Here is a 19,123-nt window from a genome sequence, read left to right on the forward strand (position 1 = left end):
CTGGAAACCGTACAGACAACAGTACTGAAATTAGTGCAGAAGCCACAAAAAGATAAATGACCAGAAAAATGACTTTTGGGGCTAAATTTTTAAACAGATCTCTCTACCTGGCTGTCACATGGAAATATTAAAAACCTATGGCCCTCAACTAGTTACGAACATGACAGATAGCATGTCAGTCAGGGAACAGGTTACTGAGCTGCCATGCCACACCCTCTTTCTTCTCACAGGTGGATGGAGAGAGAATGGAGAGGAGGTAGGGGAGGGACATTGGCGCCACACCCCATCTCACTCTCAGGCTTGCAGCTTGCATAGATGTGCAGGATATAGATGCAGTACAGTACAGGGAGTACTACAGATGATAGAATCTTTATTGAAAAACCATAGTCCACTGCAATAAGAGAAATACCAAAGAACCCCAACCTATCAACTACAAAAGCTACTATTTTTAAAGCAGGGATAAGGACAGAATCTTATGTGGAGTTAGATATACAAGAAAATGTCTTAAAAAGTCATATTGTGTTTTTCCCTAGACCTAAATCCCGGTATTCAGACAAAGAGAAGATTATTAGTACTAATTTAAGACCCCAACCCTGCAGCTGACTGTACACATGTGGACCGAAGCACCTACACACAGTCATTTGCAGAATCAGAGCTTATTACAATATTGAAAATATTGACGCTGTAATCCTCTTTCTCCCCACCCCAAAAAAAACCTCAGGTAGGTATTCTAGAGAGAAATCTCTCTCTTCGGAAACAGTCAGCTGCAAGACTTTAAAAAAAAAAATCCAAAACCCGCAACATTTTAAATGTCAGCACAGGGACACTTGATATCAGCTGGAAAATTAATTCTAACTAGATTATGACAGACATTGTTAAATCATATGTACATTTGATTTACATTCATATTTAATATATGTGAATAACCAACTTTTTTTATCTGCCTTTCATTTTTTATGACTGAGAAGAAATATATTTTTGTATGAAACTGAAAATTGTTTTTTAAAATAGGGCCAAACAGCCTCCTCCTTTGTAAACCCCTTTGAAGCTCCCCAAGGAAAGGAAGACTCAGCAAGGTTCCCCTCAGGGAATTTTCCCAAACTGTTCAAGGGGGAAGGCCTTCTCCTAACTTGAAAAATGAACAGGATTTTATTCCTTCAGATCCTGCAATTCCACCTAAGGCACAGGGTCATCCCATGCATAGACCATCTGCTTTCATTCCAGCTCTCCAGTCCCTGATCCTTCCTCTAACGTCACCTTCCTTATCACCCCCTTAGAATGGGGTTCTTAGCCAGAGAAGAACCACAGAAAAGTTAATGTAATATCAGATGCATTAATTTTCCTACAGATTTGCTTTCAGACTTGCCTCCTTCCAACCAGTGATGCCCAATACTACAGAGAGCTTTTTGCAAGCCTGGGTGGAGCAGTGGGGACACACACATGGGCATGCACATCGAGATCTCAGGGAAACAGTCAGGCTTGTAGATGTTTAATTCTGATGTCTGGCACAAATGGCCTGAAGAAAATCCTATTACACAACTGGTCATAACATGCCCAAAACTGAAACAGAACTTTAAAGTTGGACTGCTTCCACCCATTGCCAAACTGAGGATAAATAGAAGATCACACAGTTCTTGGGAGTATGGATTTATATTGCTTTCCATAACAAAAATTAGTGTCAATCTTTTTATTCCAACTATGAAACAATGTTTTCTACATGTAGATTGTTCATCTGAAGTTTGTAATCAAAAGGAAATTCAAAAAAGTTAGATACGCTATACTGATATAGTGAAGTGTTTTTAATCTTTAAGAATGTGTGCAGTTTCTCTGACTTATTTTAGGAGATGACAGCCATGTGAAGTAGCCTGTGTTAGCATGTACTATTAAACTGGTTGATTCTTTAACATAAAGCAAAAAAGAATGTGAGCACAGTCTTCCCATGATCGTACAACCACTTTAGTTGCTGCCCCCACATCTTTTGCTATTGATGCCAGTGAACATTCTCTGGCAACAAATCAAGGAGCATGCGCCGTTTTCACATGCCAAGAAAAGGCAGGGTGGGGGTAGAGTAGAAATCAATTACCAATCCCCAAAAGAGAACTACTGACACAAACAATTAGTAAAACAATATCAGTAGCTCTATGGCAATACTTACTCACAAAATACTAATCCTGCAACGATGTTATGATAATGAGAATTTAATTTGATTATCAGGAATTATTCAATTTATGTGGTCCTCATTAATGTAATATATAACCCCTCCCCACACACACACACACACTTTTCCTCACAACATAGCAATAAAATAGGAAAACATTAATACCACCTCCCCCTTACAAATGGAGCAGTGAAACAGATAATGAGAGTAAATTCCTGGCACCATTAAAGTCAATGGAATCTTTATCATTGACTTTCGTGGAACCAGGATTTCATCCTAACTGACTTGCCCAAGATCATACAGAAAGCAGAAGGCACAATCAGGCACACAACTCATATTTCCTAGGTTCCAGTCTGTTGCCTTAACCACCAAAACATCCTTTCTTCCCCAGAATAGAACAGTGCACCTCAATCTTGAAAAGCACCGTCATCAAAACAAGTCTTAGATACACCGAATAATATCAGCACAAAATCTTGTTTTAAGGCAATATTACATCACAACACATTAACTGTAAATTAAATCAATCCAACCTTAACGGAATTCTAAATTAAAATCAACTGTAAAACAATGTTAGAATATCACAGTGAATATTCTATTACTCTCCCATTTGGAATAAATTATTTATTTCCTCTACCACCTCCTTGCTTTTTTGCTGGTAGGAACACAGACGGAGTACTGCTGAATTACAGGCACAATTTAGACCTATCTAATTTACACACACAGGCCCTGATCCCACAATGGAACTACTCACTCACATAAAGACAAAAGAAGGTTTATAGGATCAGGGATTTGTTAATTTGACTTTAGAAAACAGACGTACTGATTCAAGTATGTTGCTGTCACCTGGTTCGACCCTTTTCCATCACTTTTATCATTTCTATCACCTCCTCAGCTTTGGCTCCCACTTTTACATAGCACATAACCCATAATGAAGAATTTCTTTTCTGTACAAGTTAAAACAAAGATGCTTAATATATTTTCCTGTGTTTTTCATACAGAGCATAACTTTTTCATTAATATAGCCCTATATTTCTAAGAATTATGGCAACGGTGATTCAGAGCAGAATTCCTTCCTGCTTTTAGAAATCAGTAAAACATTAATTAAAAATGAGAAAATGATTAAAACTTAGCAGGATAATACCAAGCTGTGCAAATGCAGCTTTGCATTTAACAAGCATGGAGGACTGTACAGCATTATGAAAATTAATCTCAGGCTTCCAGCTGTTAAATTCCCTCTAAGGAAACACATACTTTTACAATAAAACTGAAAATAGTGCAATTTGTTTAAAAAAAAAAGTTAAGACATTTTGAACCACAATAGCAAAAAAAAAAAAAAAAAAAAATCAACCTCCTCCCTCGCAAACCACCACCACCACCAAACAAAAACTTTGAGCAGTATTGTGGAGCATGAAATCAAAACATGCTTGCATTTATTTACTTGTAATGGACTAGTTTAGCAAAAACGTTTTAGCTGTCTTTGAAGTAATTTAACAGTAGACTCAGTCTAACAGAAAATGGTTGCATGCACTTATCTGCTAAAAACAAGATAAAAAGAGAGTATACACCCAGAATCACATCGGTAATACCTCATCAAATTTTGGCATAAGCCTTTGCTACTGAAAAGTGACACTGCACAGTGCAATCCATTTCATCTGCCAGAGCAAAACAAATAATGATCTGAGCCAGGTACTGCTCTCATTGAAATCAATGGTCAAACTTACATTATCTTTAGTGAAAGCAAAACTGAGTCCTAACTGATAAAACATTAAACAATATTATTTATACAATCTCCAATTTCAAATGATATAAAAGGTTCCTGATTAAAATGCAGTGTTAAATTCCATGTTAAATATATTAAATTATCATCCACTAACTGAATACTACTGAGTTTCTTTTTAAGAAAGCACATGATGAAAGAGTACAGCTAATTAAACTTCGTTACAAATAATACTTGCTAAAAACTTAGGTCCCAATTCTGCAAGTTCCCCCATGTGGGCAGTCATCTTCAGTTGTGTGTTCGTTCAGGCAGGAGTGATAAGATCGTTGTTCAACCTGATGCTGATTTTCTTCAAATGTATTTATCAGCAATCAAATAATTTGGACAAATAATTTTCATTTTCTCAGTTATTGATTAACAGTTTGATTTGCCTATTTGTTATTCATAGACTCAGACCGTAAGGCCAGAAGGGACCACCATGATCATCTATTCTGACCTTGTGCACATTGCAGACCACTGAACCTCACCCACCCACTCCAGTATAGATCTATAAACCTCTGGTTGAGTTACTGATGTCCTCAAATAATGATTTAATTTAAAGACTTCAAGTTACAGAAAATCCACAATTTAATCTAGTTTAAACCAACAAGTGACCCGTGCCCCAATGTGCAGATGAAGGTAAAAAAAAAAAAGCCCAGGGTCTCTGCCATTCTGACCAAGAGAAAAATTCCTTTGTGACCCCAAATATGGTGATCAGTTGGACCCTGAGCATGTCAACAAGACCAGCCAGACACTTGGGAAAGAATACACTGTAGTAACTCAGTTCTTCCTCTCTAGTGTCTGAGCTCCTGCCATTGGGGATATTGGCGACTAGTAGTTGCAGATGGGCCACAAGTATTGTAGACCAGGGGTCGGCAACCTTCGGCATGCAGCCCATCAGAGTAATCTGCTGGCAGGCCACGAGGCGTTTTGTTTACATTGACTGTCTGCAGGCATGGCCCCTCGCAGAACCGCGGCCACTAGGAGCTGTGGGGAGTGTGAGGAGGGTGTGCCTGCGGACGGTCAACGTAAACAAAACGCCTTGCAGCCTGCAAGCAGATTACCCTAATGGGCCACATGCCAAAGGTTGCCAACCCCTGTTGTAGACACTCTGATTGTGGCATCCACGCCATAAACTTATCAAGCTCAGTCTTGAAACCAGTTGGGTATTTTGCCCTCACTGGTCCTCTTGGAAGGCCGTTCCAGAACTTCACTCCTCTTATGGTTAGAAATCTTTGTCTAAATTCAAGTCCGAACTCTATGGCCAATTTATATCCATTTGTTCTTGTGCCAACGTTGGCGTCTAACTTAAATAACTCCTCTCCATCCCTGGTCAGTTGTGTGATTGGTGAACTAAACCATTAGTATTGTTTCTACACCTTGATTGGATGACACGCCTTCAGGGTGGATAAAAAAAAAGATTTTTTTTTTAAAAACAGACTTTATTTAAATTGGATTTTTGAAATTTAAATTAACTACGTTTTGTTTTTAAAATAAACCTATTTAAAATTAAATTTGAAACTGACAGCTTATGTTAAAGCCTAAACTTACTATAATCTATTAAAATCATTTACATTAAATACAAAAAATATTAAGCAGTATATTTGTTGCAGGGCTGTGACTTAATCGCAATTAACTCATGCGAATAACTCAAAAAAAATTAATTGCGATTTAAAAAATTGCGATTAATCGCAGTCTTAATCATACTGTTAAATAACAGAATACCAAGTGAAATTTATTAAATATTTTTGATGTTTTTCTATATTTCAATATATATTGTATTCTGTTGTAACTGAAACCAAAGTGTATATTACTTTTGATTACAAATAAAATGATTGCACTGTAAAAATGATAAACAAAAGAAATAGTATTTTTCAATTAACCGCATACAAGTACTGTCGTGCAATCGCTTTGTCGTGAAAGTGCAACTTACAAATGTAGATTTTTTTTTTTTTACATAAACTGCACTCAAAAATAAAACAATGTAAAACTTTAGAGCCTACAAGTCCACCCAGATCTACTTCTTATTCACCCAATCGCTAAGACAAACAAGTCTGTTTCCATTTACAGGAGATAATGCTGCCCTCTTATTTACAATGTCACCAGAAAGTGAGAACAGGTATTTGCATAGCACTTTTGTAGCTGGCATTGCTAGGTATTTACATGCCAGATATACTAACATCTGTGTGTCCCTTCATGCTTCGGCCACCATTCCAGAGGACATGCTTCCATGTTGATGAGTCTCGTTTAAAAAAAAAAAAAAAAAGTTAATTCAATTTGTGACTGAACTCCTCGGAGGAGAATTGTATGCCCCCTGCTGTTTTATTCACATTCTGCCATATATTTCATGTTCATAGCAGTCTTGGATGATGACCCAGCACATGTTGTTCCTTTTAAGAACACTTTCACTGCAGATTTCACAAAACGCAAAGAAAGTACCAATGTGAGATTTCTAAAGATAGCTACAGCACTCAACACAAGGTTTAAGAATCTGAAGTGCCTTCCAAAATCTGAGAGGGACGAGGTGTGGAGCTCTTTTAAGACTTCTGAAAGCATGCAACACTCCAACGCGGAAACTACAGAACACAAACCACCAAAAGAGAAAATCAACCTTCTGATGGTGGCATCTGACTCAGATAATGAAAATGAACATGCATCGTTCCGTACTGCTTTGGATTGCTATCGAGCAGATCCTGTCATCAGCATGGACGCATGTCCCCTGGCACGGCTGCAGCATGAAGTGACATGAGTCTTTAGCGCATCTGGCATGTAAATATCTTCCGATGCTGGATACAACTGTGCCATGAGAATGCCTGTTCTCACATTCAGGTGACCTCGAAAACAAGAAGCGGGCAGCACTATCTTCTGCAAACATAAACAAACTTGTTTGTCTGAGCGACTGGCTGAACAAGATGTAGGACTGAGTGGACTTGCAGACTCTAAAATCTTACAGTGTTTTATTTTTAATGCAGTTTTTTCTTTAAACATAATTCTACATTTGTAAGTTCAACTTTCATGATAATGAGATTTCACTACAGTACTTGTATTAGGTGAATTGAAAAGTACTATTTCTTTTGTTTTATTACAGTGCAAATACTTGTAATCAAAAATAAATATAAAGTGAGTACTGTATTCTGTGTTGTAATTGAAATCAATATATTTGAAAATGTAGAAAACATCAAAAATTTTTAAATAAATGGTATTCTATTATTGTTTAACAGTGCAATTAATCACATGCGATTAATTTTTTTAATTGCTTGACAGCCCTAATAAGTTGCCAAGTTTTAAAGAAAGTGATACCACAGAACTCGTGAAAGTCACTGGTTAAGCAAGCATCTGGAAACAGAGTTTGTTGAAGTGATAAAACATCTTTTGACAGCAGCAGCCCATTCTGCAGGTGCAAAGAGAATATCTTCTTCATTTCAGTATATTCAACTAGTTCAGTTCGATTACTAATTCATTCAAAGTTAAGAAACCATTTGGGAGTTAAAAAGTTGGAAAGCTTGTTTTCCTCTTCCAAGCTATGGACAAAAATTAGGTGTGAGAGGGTGAGATCTACTAGCTCTATCATCTTGAAGGACATGGTGACCAGAAACCAATCAGTTCAATTCACTAACTATAGATAACACTGCCTTTGTTTAATAAATTAGTTGTTTTTCATTTAAAACTATGTTTTGATACATTTTCTGATAAGAAAAAAAGTTAATGTATCCTGCACTTGGGTAATTTTATTTAATAAAAAAATTAAAATGCTGTTTTTAAGCATTTTTAATTTAATTTGAATTTCCATCCAAATAGAGTTTGATACAAATCACAAGTAAAATATTAATCACCTTGTAAATAAGAAATGCATTACTCCATTTTCAAACATCATAAAAATGTAAAAAGTAAGCATCTGAATAAATGCAAGTTAAACACCAATTTTAGTGCAAAGGCAATATTTAGTTGCCTATCAATATATTTCAATAGTTACCAACTAATGAGAATCAATCTTTCTTTAGGAAAATAACTAAAAAGTACAAATTTAAATGATTAAAACTGATGATATAAATCAAGGTTTCCTGCTTGCTGATTTAAATCGTGATTAAAATTCGTGATTTAGATTGCTTTGATTTAAGTCAATCCACTCTGCTCACCATTTTTTAAAAGAACAAACAGCAAATAATGAATACAGTACATCTGATACTCGGGCTAAAATATTCATAGAAATCTTTCAGGATTCACTAACATTTTCCAATAGTATGAATACATTGCAGCTATCCAAAAACTCTCAAACAACATATTATACCACAAAACATACCTAAATTAACTGTTTTTATTCATAAATATTATTATGAATCATGGAGGAAGACCGGTTACTATCTGACAAACTCTATCATATAGGTATTTAGAATCAGGTTAAATGTAGATGGAGTAGCAGCTCAGGAAATCAGTAGGCCAAAATATTCAAAATTGGATGCATAAAGCTAGCTACCTAAACTAAACTGGCCTGATTTTCAGGAGGTGCTCATCACTCACAGTTCCCAAATTAAGTAAATGAAAGTGCTGCAGGTGCTTGGCACCTCTGGAAAAAAAAAGAAAATCAGGCCAAATTAATTAGCTGCCTAACTTTATGGAACTAAGTCTGTATCTATTGGCCTAAAGATTTTTAATATAAGAAAACCATATGGCTGTGTCTATTCCTATGGTGCTTTTGCAGTGGTGCACCAAATGGGATCATGGAAAGTGAACTAAGTAGTACATAACTCCACTTAGCCATATTTAATTTCCTTTTAGGGAGGAGAGGCACAAAGAACAGAGCACGGAAAATGAGGGGCAAAAATACTTTCATTAAAATCCCTTCTAAAAACATGCTATTTCTACTATACAAAAATGAACATATTCTGATTGCTTCATGTTCCATTTTCACCTTTATTAAACATATGGAATGTCTAAATATTTTAACCGAGAATCCAAAATACATACCTTCTCTTTGATTTTTATATCCAAATTCCTCCATTGCTTTTCAACTTCTTGGATTTGCTGTGTCATGGGAGACTTTGTTTGTTGTAGTTTTTTTAATTCTTCCTTTGCATGGTCACGGTTTTGTTTCACCTCCTCATGCATTTGGCGAACATTTTCATATTCCTTGCAAGAGTTTCAAGCAAAACAATGAAAGCCTTTTACCTTCTGCGTTTAGCTGGATACACATATTATGCCTCTGCAGTGCTCATGTTTAATTCAACAAGAATCGTGCAAAAAGTCTGTTCTACAGTGATCGAGTTCCAGTAATGGTTCAATTAACTCGTTAGGTTTGGATCAGTTTGACCCTGAGATACAATGACCCACCTATTTCCTGCTGATCAAAAACATGCAATGGCATTTGAATAATTTTGGTATAAAAGTATGAGTGTAAACATCCAATTATTCTGTAAATATCCTGACTTGTGTTTGTGTCCTGGATAATACTGAACCTGGGGAGTTTGTCCTGGTTTCGGCATAGCCCACCAGTTGACATCAACCCATCATTCCACTGCAACTCCCAACACCAAGATGAACCTGGAAACTCTACTGGTATCCACAGGAACCTGAAATGTGAGTTCAAGAGCACAAGAGTCTGAGGTACTCCAAATTCTGGGGCATGCGAAAAACAGAAATGCTCATATTAGAATTTCAGACTATTATCTATTCTTTTTGTTTTATGTGTTGTTGCCTTTTCCCACCTGGATATTAATTTTCTACTTGTAAACAAAGAACATTTTTGTATTGCTGCCCAAGTTACTTTGAAACATTCTTTGTCAAACCCTTCCAAAATGGTGAGTCTCAGAAGAGCAACTTAATCCCCTGGTGACACTGACAGATAAACAGTTTGCTCTCCAGTTACTGTAGTTCAAGATTATTGCAGGGACTGATTCACAGACTTGGGATGCACCTCACAATGCCACATACTTGCTGGAAACATCTAGAAAGCCTTCGCCTATGGACAATGCAGCATCAAATGTTGAGACCCAAAGGGTATATAAAGGAGCTATGGGCCTGCCCTGCCCCTCAGTTTCTTTCACTATTTCAAAGTCCACTAGGAAGGCTCAGAAATAGTTGGGAAGGAGGATTGATCATGTCAATTAACCTACACAAGCTAGCACCTCCAAGTTATTCAGTTATAGGTGAATAACTACTGCTTTTTTCAAATATTTTCTTAAGAGATCTATTCTCTGTGAATCTGATTAGCAAAGATTTTTGTAAAGGTGGTAGGAGGACCTAACTAATAAACAAACAAACATTATTCTACCAAGTTGAGTGTCAGATCTTAAGATAAATCTAGAATGACATGTACACGTATGAACGAAGATCCAAGTCACAGCTCTACAGATGCCAAGTATGGGGATGTTTCTAAGAGAAACTGTGGGTATTACAAATAAAGCAATGGAATGTACCTTAAGACTTTTGGGAATCATAACCCTCACAAGATCATAACACTTTGTATCTATATATATTCTCTACGTAGGTAATTTTAAACTATAAAGAATCTGTAGGACTACTTGATGGGTTTATTTCCACTAAAGATAGTAGCTAAATGCTCTATTTACACCTAGGCTATGTAGTAAAGCTTTCCCCAGTAATTAATGTAGTTCTGGGGGGAAAGGAGGAGAAAAGTCAAACAGATGGTTAATAAAGGGATATCAGAGTAGATCCATAGATTTCAAGACCAGGAGGGGCCATTATGATCATCTAGTCTGATCTCCTGCATAACAAAGGTCATAGTAATAACCTGTACTGCACCCAATAATTTGTGGTTGACCTAAACCATGTCTTTTCTAAAAGACATCCAAGCTTTTCCCCCCCACAGCATTGCAGTGAGAACTCTTGTTCAGATAGTTATGAGTAATGACCACCAGGTCATTTTCAAAGTCATTGACTTCCAACATAGTCCAGCAACCTGTAAGTATCTAAACTTCCTTAGATAATAATTTGGACTATGTACAAAATCACCAGTGGATCTTCATAGAGAAACTTGATAAAGTGAAGTAGTAGTCAAATAAACTAAGCTCAGTCTGATACTTGAGAGGGTTTTTTGTGTCAAAAGATAATCAAATATCATCAGATTAGTAGCAGATGTTGGGTTACTCTGGTTTTGGGCTGCCCAAAAAGGGAATCTCTTACATTTTGCAGCACGTTTGTCTAGCAGAGTGCTTACAAATCTGCATCAGTATCAGCTCCAAAACACACTAATAATTCTATCCTGTTAAGATTTCAAAATCCAAAGAGGTAGTTGCAAGGATTTTAATCTAACTGTAGCACACTGTCATTTTCTGTGAAAAAAGAGTGGGAATTAGTGAAGACGAGGACAGAAGCTGCAGGTTAGCCCCCAATTGGACTTATTGGTACTGAATATATCAGAAGCACTTTTTCTCCATCCTCTCTAATTTTCCGTTATTCTCAGGATCAGCGGTATTGGAGTTAAGGCATAAAGAAATGAAAACATGAGAGGGGAAATAAGGTCTTCCTCTTTCAAAGACAGAGGGTGGCATCCTCTTTCATTGCCAATAGATCTATTTGCAGGATTTTCCCATGTCAGAAACAAGGAACAAAGCACTTTTTACTTTCAAGACCATGGTATACCTACATCTTGAATACCGTGTGCTGATGTGGTCGCCCCATCTCAAAAAAGGTATATTGGAATTGGAAAAGGTTCAGAAAAGGGCAACAAAAATTATTGGAATGGTATGGAATGGCTTCCGTATGAGGAGAGATTTATAAATCTGGGACTTTTCAGCTTGGAAAAGAGACAGCTAAGGGGAGATATGATTGAGATCTATAAAATCATTACTTGTGTAGAGAAAGTAGATAAGAAAGTGTTATTATTTCTCATAACACAAGAACTAGGGGTCACCAAATGAAATTAATAGGCAGCAGGCTTAAAACAAATAAAAGGAAGTATTTCTTCACACAACGCACAGTCAATCTGTGGAACTCTTTGCCAGAAGATGTTGTGAAGGCCAAGACCATAACAGGGTTCAAAAAAGAACTAGATAAATTCAAGGAGGATAGGTCCTTCAATGGCTATTAGCCAGGATGGGCAGGAATGGTGTCCTTAGCCTCTGTTTGCCAGAAGCTGGGAATGAGCAACAGGGGATGGATCACTTGATGATTACCTGTTCTGTTCATTCCCTCTGGGGCACCTAGCACTGGCCACTGTCGCAAGACAGGATACTGGGCTAGATGGACCCTTGGTCTGACCCAGTGGGGCCATTCTTATGTTCTTATGTGCTAGAAGGTGACATTTCTGCTGAGATTGTGGACTAATGTACTCTATATGCCTCACAGGCCAACAGTGCTGAGGACAAGATTTTTGAATGCACTGCCTCCTCAAGGAATAGCTTTATTACAAAGAGCAGATCTGGCTCGACCCTGGTAGATCATATAGTTCATCTTCATGCTACTGCCGGCTAAATATTTGTATTACCTGATTCCGTACTTGATGGATAATAGACTTGAGAAGCCAACTAAACCACTTGTCTCAGAACAATGGTATGTAACCTGGCATCTGCCAAGTTACAGAACGTTAATTGTGACTTAACTAAGTGAGCACTCCAACCCGTGGTAGAGACACCTGTTGCCATTACTATACTGGGATTCAATGGATGGAAAGGTACGTGTCTTCTCTGTTCAAATCCACTATGTAAGTGAATTCAGTGTTCTGAGGGATAGCCACTAGCAGGTAGGGGTCAGGCTGACTGCTTCTTGTCCACCTTTAGACCCAAATGTTCAGGATGGCAAAAGTGTGATCAATGATTTCTACAGAGCTCTTGGGAAAATTTAAGTGTGCAGGTGTGTCTCAGCTGTGTGAATCTACAAAGCCATTACCCAAAGAACCATTTGTTTCCAAATATAAGAGTTAATTCAGAAATATTTGTGTTATGACAAACATTAATTAGTTTTCCCCTTAGTCAGTACTGATTAGCCTTCGAAGTACTGGCCCAATGACAGTGATGTCAATGATCTTTCCTGATTAACTGTGCACCGCCTGTAGCTGTCCTGTTTAAACAGATAACTCAGTTAAGGAGTAAAAAGTATCCCCTACCACTAGAGGAGAAATTCACTTCACCCACATAAAAGAAAAGGGCAAAGTCCATCCTCCGCTGCCAGGTTGGAAGGCTATAGCCCTTGTCCCCCAGTAGCGGTCCCTTCATACCATTTGTACTGTGGGTTAGAGGCACCTGAGTCACATAATTATGAATTCTGTTGCCCCTCCTCAAGTCTACCGATCAATGGCTGGCATGGAGGCCTCTTCCTTAATGTACAGGGAGCTTCTGTGTGGTTGCTACACCTGCAACTCCCCACATGCAGTGCCACTACATGGCTAACCTACTATAGAGTGCCAGGCTTTCTGCACCCTCTGTGAATTTCAGTCAGTGTGAATGAGATCTAAAAACTTGCCACATATACTTCATTAATTAAGCCCATGAAGGAAACTTTAATCGATGGCATGAAAGCAGAGTAAATATAATAATGACAAATGCCTCAAAACACTAAACAACCCCAGCTTAAATGATCCTTTGATTCTCCAAATCTGAGTCCGTTTTGAAATATTACATTTTGTAATTCAAAATAATTCAGACTCTTGTGGACATAAGAGGATGGTTATTAAGTAAGCCAAAATGATTTACCTTTAACCCAGCAAGTCTCTTATTTATTTTGATTTCTTTAAAGCACTTATCTCCAGTGCTAGGTTCTTGTATGACAAAACAATTTGTGAAACTCACTGCAAGGCTTACTTCTGAAGCAACAAAAAGACCGATCATTCATTATGCTGTAGGGCACAAGGTGATCAGCTGCTTGGAAATACCACCACGCAATAATACAATACTGAATGATTGGTCTAGCAGAGGGAGTCACTAGTACTTCATGCTTTAAAAGGAAGGCAAAGCCATTGCTTGAAGCAATAGGTGCAACTAGGCAAAAGCTAAGTGAGGCCAGGGGTAGAACACAATGTTTCAGAACAATTATACACTTTCTATAATGTTGGTAGTGCTCAGGCTATTCTGGGTTGGAAAAAATTATTTCACTGCATAGTAACTCTCTCTTTTTAAAAATATGGCAGATTTATAATAGTTTTTCAGAAAAACTGGGGGAAAACTTACCACCCACGGTCTTTTTCTCTCAAGCATCTCTATTAAATCTAGATGACGCTTGCGTTCATAGTATCTCTCCACATCTTGCTTATACCGTTCATTTCTTTGCTTCATTTTCTCCAAGAAATTAGTTTTCTCTTGCAATGAATTCTGTCAGCAAATATATTTTACACTACTTACTTTACTCTATTAAAATAAGTAAATACAAAGTGGTATGCAGAAATTATGAAAAGTATGTCAACTGAGCAGAAATTAAGGATTAGACAGACTTTTAGAACAGTTTAGTTGTGTTCTAATTGCAACTAAATTTCATTCTTCAAAAAAGGAAGAGTCAAACCTAGTTACAGCCAACAGTACTGGAAGGTGCAGGACAACTTTTCCCACATAATTGTGCCATGGAAACTCAAGTTTGATACAGGTAATGAGATGCAAGCTGGATGAACCAATATCTTTTATTGAACCAAGTTCTGTTGAAAGAAACACGCTTTTGAGACTACGAACTCGAAAACATCTCTCTTTCACCACCAAAATCTGGTCCAATAGAAGATATTACCTCACCCACCTTGTTTCTCTAATATCCTGGGATCAACATGGCTACAACAACAAGTAACAAGAGTAATTCAAACACAACTAATCTTTAAAAAAAAAACCAAAAAACATTTTCTGATCAAACAAATTATTCTCTAGTGGTCAACAGGAGAGGGCGAGGAACTATTTTTCATTACTGCATTACAGTTTGTTCTTTCTTGAATGAATTCTAATTAGTAGTGAAAGTAGAGATATTTAGTTCAGTTAAGAAGAGATATTTTATAACTGTTAGTTTTGCACCTCTTTATAATTCCTTTATCTATCTTGTTTAATTAGATTAACAGATACTATATGGCAAACAAAGTGACATTTTATTATTAGCTTGGTATCGCCATAGTACCTAGTCAACGTCACTGTTTGTCATATAATATTCTACCCCTTAAGTTAGGAGCTGTGTGCATGCCCCCATTCAGCCCCATTCCTCTCACCATTATTATTCTTTATAACTGGAAGATAAATGTCAACGTACTAAACTTTATTTGGAGGATAGGCAGAGATGAGATAGGGTATTGTTATGCTGTTAAGCATTAATGGGTGTCATTAATTAGTTGTTTGATCTACAGACAATGGCATAAAAGTGATTGAAGCTGTGGCTGTACTAATGAGATGGGAGAGGCTTCATGTGCGCCCAATTTTCCCCTTGGAGTTTTCAGATTTCCCCCCATATCAATAATGTTCTGGACACTTATGCCTAGAACATTCCCTGAAATTTTGGAAATGATTGGATGTGGCATTCAAACATTATTGTATTACATACAGAAGACAAATGCCACTGAACTGAGTTTAAGGCCTTTGCAAGCTTGGCCAGTTAACTCAATATTGACACAATCTTCCCTGGCCAGAAGCCCAACTTTTAAATATGAATACTTCCTTATTATGCCATTGTACAAGTGAGCATAATGTCAGAAACAAACAATTACTCTTGTAAAAGCATCATATTGTACAAAATTATCTGACATCTACCTATTATTGATCATAGTTAAAAACAAAAATAAACTGGAAGGTCTACGAAAATCCCTCCTACCACTGTCCCTCTACTATGTAGGTACTTACCTCAAGTTCTCTCTCTCGCTCTCTGAAGTTTTTTAGTTCACAGTGGAATTGGTACATTTCTGGCGGGCCAACTGATTTCTCTGTGGCTTCAAGAAGCTCAGTCTTGGACAGTTTTGCAAATTCCCCAACTTTGTCCTGCAAAGCAGAAACCAAAAACCAATGATGCTGCAGGTCTGTTATGTTATAGCAACAAAGTATTATTTTATTGCAATATATTGGCCTATCTCAAGCTAATATGCACATACAACATACAGTTACATGTCAGACAGCTTTGGAAGTTAGTGCATAAATTATTATTAAATGTGCACCTCAGTTATATATTACAGCCAGCCCTGTAACTCTGTTATCCAAAATCCTTCAAAATGCCCACAGTATCCTGACAAGTAGTTAGCATATGATATAGTCATAGTTCTCCTGGCTGAAAAATCTAATTGCTATCAAATATTGTCCATGGCTTTCTGGTGATCACTGAACACTTTTCCAAACAAAAACAAACACCCTGGAAAACCTAAGTGCTCAAAATTTCACTCTGCCACATTCCCAGAATTTGTTTTAATGTCATTTTCCCGCTAAGGTCGAGTAGTGAAAAACTGATTTAAAAAAAAAAATTAGCGACCTCATTAATAAACGTAGTTTAACCACCACCTGATTAAAATATGTCGGCCAACATGTTTTAAAATGACACTTTTTACCCCTAGTCTAGAGAGTGTCTAATTAAATGTGTCTGTTCTCAAGTTCAGACATACTAGGAAGCCAACTACCTACATGATGGAGCTCTCTGCTACTTTTCTTTTCCCAAACATACCCAGGTTCCTCCTGGCTTTGTTCGGAGAATGTATCTTCTATATTTAAAGATACTTAATAGTTTCGATTATTTTTCATCCATAGACGCAAGGCACTTTCCAAACTACGGCAAATACCATGATCCCCAATTCAATAAGGTACAGGGGAAAAAAGTAATTTGCCCAAGATCACATAACAAGCCTAGTGCAGGCCTCCAGCCTCCTAAACTTGATCCCTATCCATTGGACCGTGCCATCTCCAACACATGCTTCCTTTTTTATGGAAGATTACCTAATTTGACAAAATTAGCTAGCCTTAAAACATTATGCATGCCATTCACACCCGCACACACAAAAATGGTTAAAATTGGGGTTTGGTTTTTTTTAAACCCTTTTTGGCCTTCCAAAGAGCTACCTCTAGTTGCCCTACTAAAAGGCCAAATTTTAAAAGTCACAATCCCCTTCTGCCTCCTTCCCTCTCCCCCACCAAAAAAAGGCAGTACTCAATTTTTATCTGTTATTGTCTCTCCTACCTGAGGAAGAAACTGGCACAGATTGGCCACTTGGATATTTAAGGCTGCAATTTGCTCCTCTACTATTTTCAGGGTTGAGGGCTTTTTATTGACAAACCACACAGATGCATTGTTTGCTACATGAATCTCACGTGTGATAACAAGATTGTCAGGAGTCTTCAACCTGATTAATAGAAAAAAGATGTTAAGCGTTTACACTTTTAGCAACTTTGGAAATATACACACAGACTGCACTGGTAACACATCTTGTTGCTTTAAATAAAAAAGCCCCACAATTTCTGATGGTAATGACTAATCACTAGCAAGTGAATAACAGGTTTAAAGTGTTAAAAATTACTAGCTATTAGATATATCCTAATTCAGGAATGTAATACGAATTGCTGCATATTATCTAATGATCCAAGGTAACGAGTTAATCATACAAGCCATTACTCACAAAAATACTCCTTGCTCATATGACTAGACCCATTAGTTCCTGAAAAATCTTCACTCAACTGAGCCAATGATATTATTCATGTAAGTATAGTACTCATGTGAATGTATCCATGTAACTGTTTCAACAACTGTTACAAGTGTGAACAGTAGCAACATTTAACAAGTTTTCAAGTAATTGTACAAATAAATTTTTAAAAAACACACATAACTATAGTTTAAAACATCTGAAATGTCTGTTACCGCACAGTACAGATTTAGATGCATATATTCCATTTGTGTTTTCCTCAGGAATGAGTACAATAAAAACATTATACCACTAAACTAACAAGTATTTCTTTATTTTCTGTTTATAACACTAAAAATACAGTATACCAGATACCTTACGAATAAATATGCAAACAAAATCCCTGTACTGAAATGCTTACCATCTAATTAGCAAAACATGGGGGATGAGATGTATCAGCAAGCAAATAAGCAGTGAAGTCAGCATGTGGTCTTGAAATTGCCATTAGTTTGGTTTAGTTTATTTTTCTAGTATCTTTTCAGTTAACACTTCTTTAAAAGGAGATAATTGGGCTTATAAGGCCTTTTGGAAAAACTGTATTTTAAGCAGGCACTTAAAAGGAGCAGATCTTGAAAGAGAAGGTGGGGTTCCAAGCATGAAGGGCTGCATGGAAAGCAGCACTAACATGTAAGTGGGATACGGATGTGAATACCTTTTTTGTGAACCCTATGCCTTTCCTTATAAATGCCTACCATGTCATTAATGATATTCCATTAGTCCCAGTCAAGAATACTTCACCACTGTATACATCATAATCTTGATTTTAGTTATGATCCTAGAGTCAAATTCACCCAAGCTGGCACAGAGGGGCACACATTTCAAATTCTAAGAGGTATAAGGCGTCCCATCAGTAAGTAGTCCCATATTTGATCACTTCCTCTCTAATCTTTCATCTGAAAACTTCCCTATTAAACAAAGTACTGAATTAAATTTGGACTTCTGCAACTAAAGGTCTCCACAGACCATAAGACCCTCTCCATACTTCAAGTGAGATATGATTGGGTTACTTAATTTATCTCCTTTGACCTGCCTTACTACTTCCCAGAGAAAAGCGTGACCTGGAGACGCACCAAATGCCCCAGACTGTCTCACTTTGACCCTCCAAAGATATAGCTTTGTATTTGGGAGCCAAATCCCATCTTATCTTGATCACTGTATTGACAGGGCTCATGCAAGGTCTGTCCTCTGTCCCGCTTCTTATCAAAAGAACGTCTTTAAATACTATGCTGAGATTCACGAAAGGTTATATGCTGCAATATAGTTAATTTGTAAGACAGGTATCATCTTTATTAGGTTGATCTTTTCTATGAGAGAGTGGAAAATTCAAAAGATTTCGAGTAGATTTTTAGATGTGCTCAGGACCCACAACTGGGATCAGGATTTCAAAAGAGTGAGACTCCCATTTAGGCATCTAAATGAACTGGTCAGGTTTCCTAACAGGCTTAGCCCTGAGTGTTGTCATATTTTCAGAAATGTTCCTCCATGGGTGGTGAGCATTTGAGAACTCTGTCAGCCACTTCATTTAGGTGCTAAATGGGAACTAAACAAGTTTTGAAAAATTGAGCCTGGAAAAGCATTAAGGGGATCTCTTTATGGCTTGCAGGCATCCTTTGACTTTGGCAGTATAGTCAATGTGTGTCCA

General features: G+C 37.2%; 1 protein-coding gene across 2 annotated transcripts in view; it reads right to left on the bottom strand.

The window, feature by feature from the left end:
* The window catches only part of SMC5 (structural maintenance of chromosomes 5), a 75,469-nt gene that overhangs the window by 42,602 nt on the left and 13,744 nt on the right, over positions 1–19,123 (bottom strand). For both annotated transcript variants that reach the window (XM_077817594.1, XM_077817595.1), the window contains exons 4-7: positions 16,983–17,145; positions 15,668–15,802; positions 14,036–14,176; positions 8,880–9,041 (exon numbers count right to left, since the gene is read on the bottom strand). In XM_077817594.1, the coding sequence (XP_077673720.1) occupies positions 8,880–9,041; positions 14,036–14,176; positions 15,668–15,802; positions 16,983–17,145 (601 nt within the window). The remainder of the gene's footprint in view (positions 1–8,879; positions 9,042–14,035; positions 14,177–15,667; positions 15,803–16,982; positions 17,146–19,123) is intronic.

Source organism: Eretmochelys imbricata, chromosome 5, assembly GCF_965152235.1.
Source record: "Eretmochelys imbricata isolate rEreImb1 chromosome 5, rEreImb1.hap1, whole genome shotgun sequence".
NCBI classification, from domain to species: domain Eukaryota; kingdom Metazoa; phylum Chordata; order Testudines; family Cheloniidae; genus Eretmochelys; species Eretmochelys imbricata.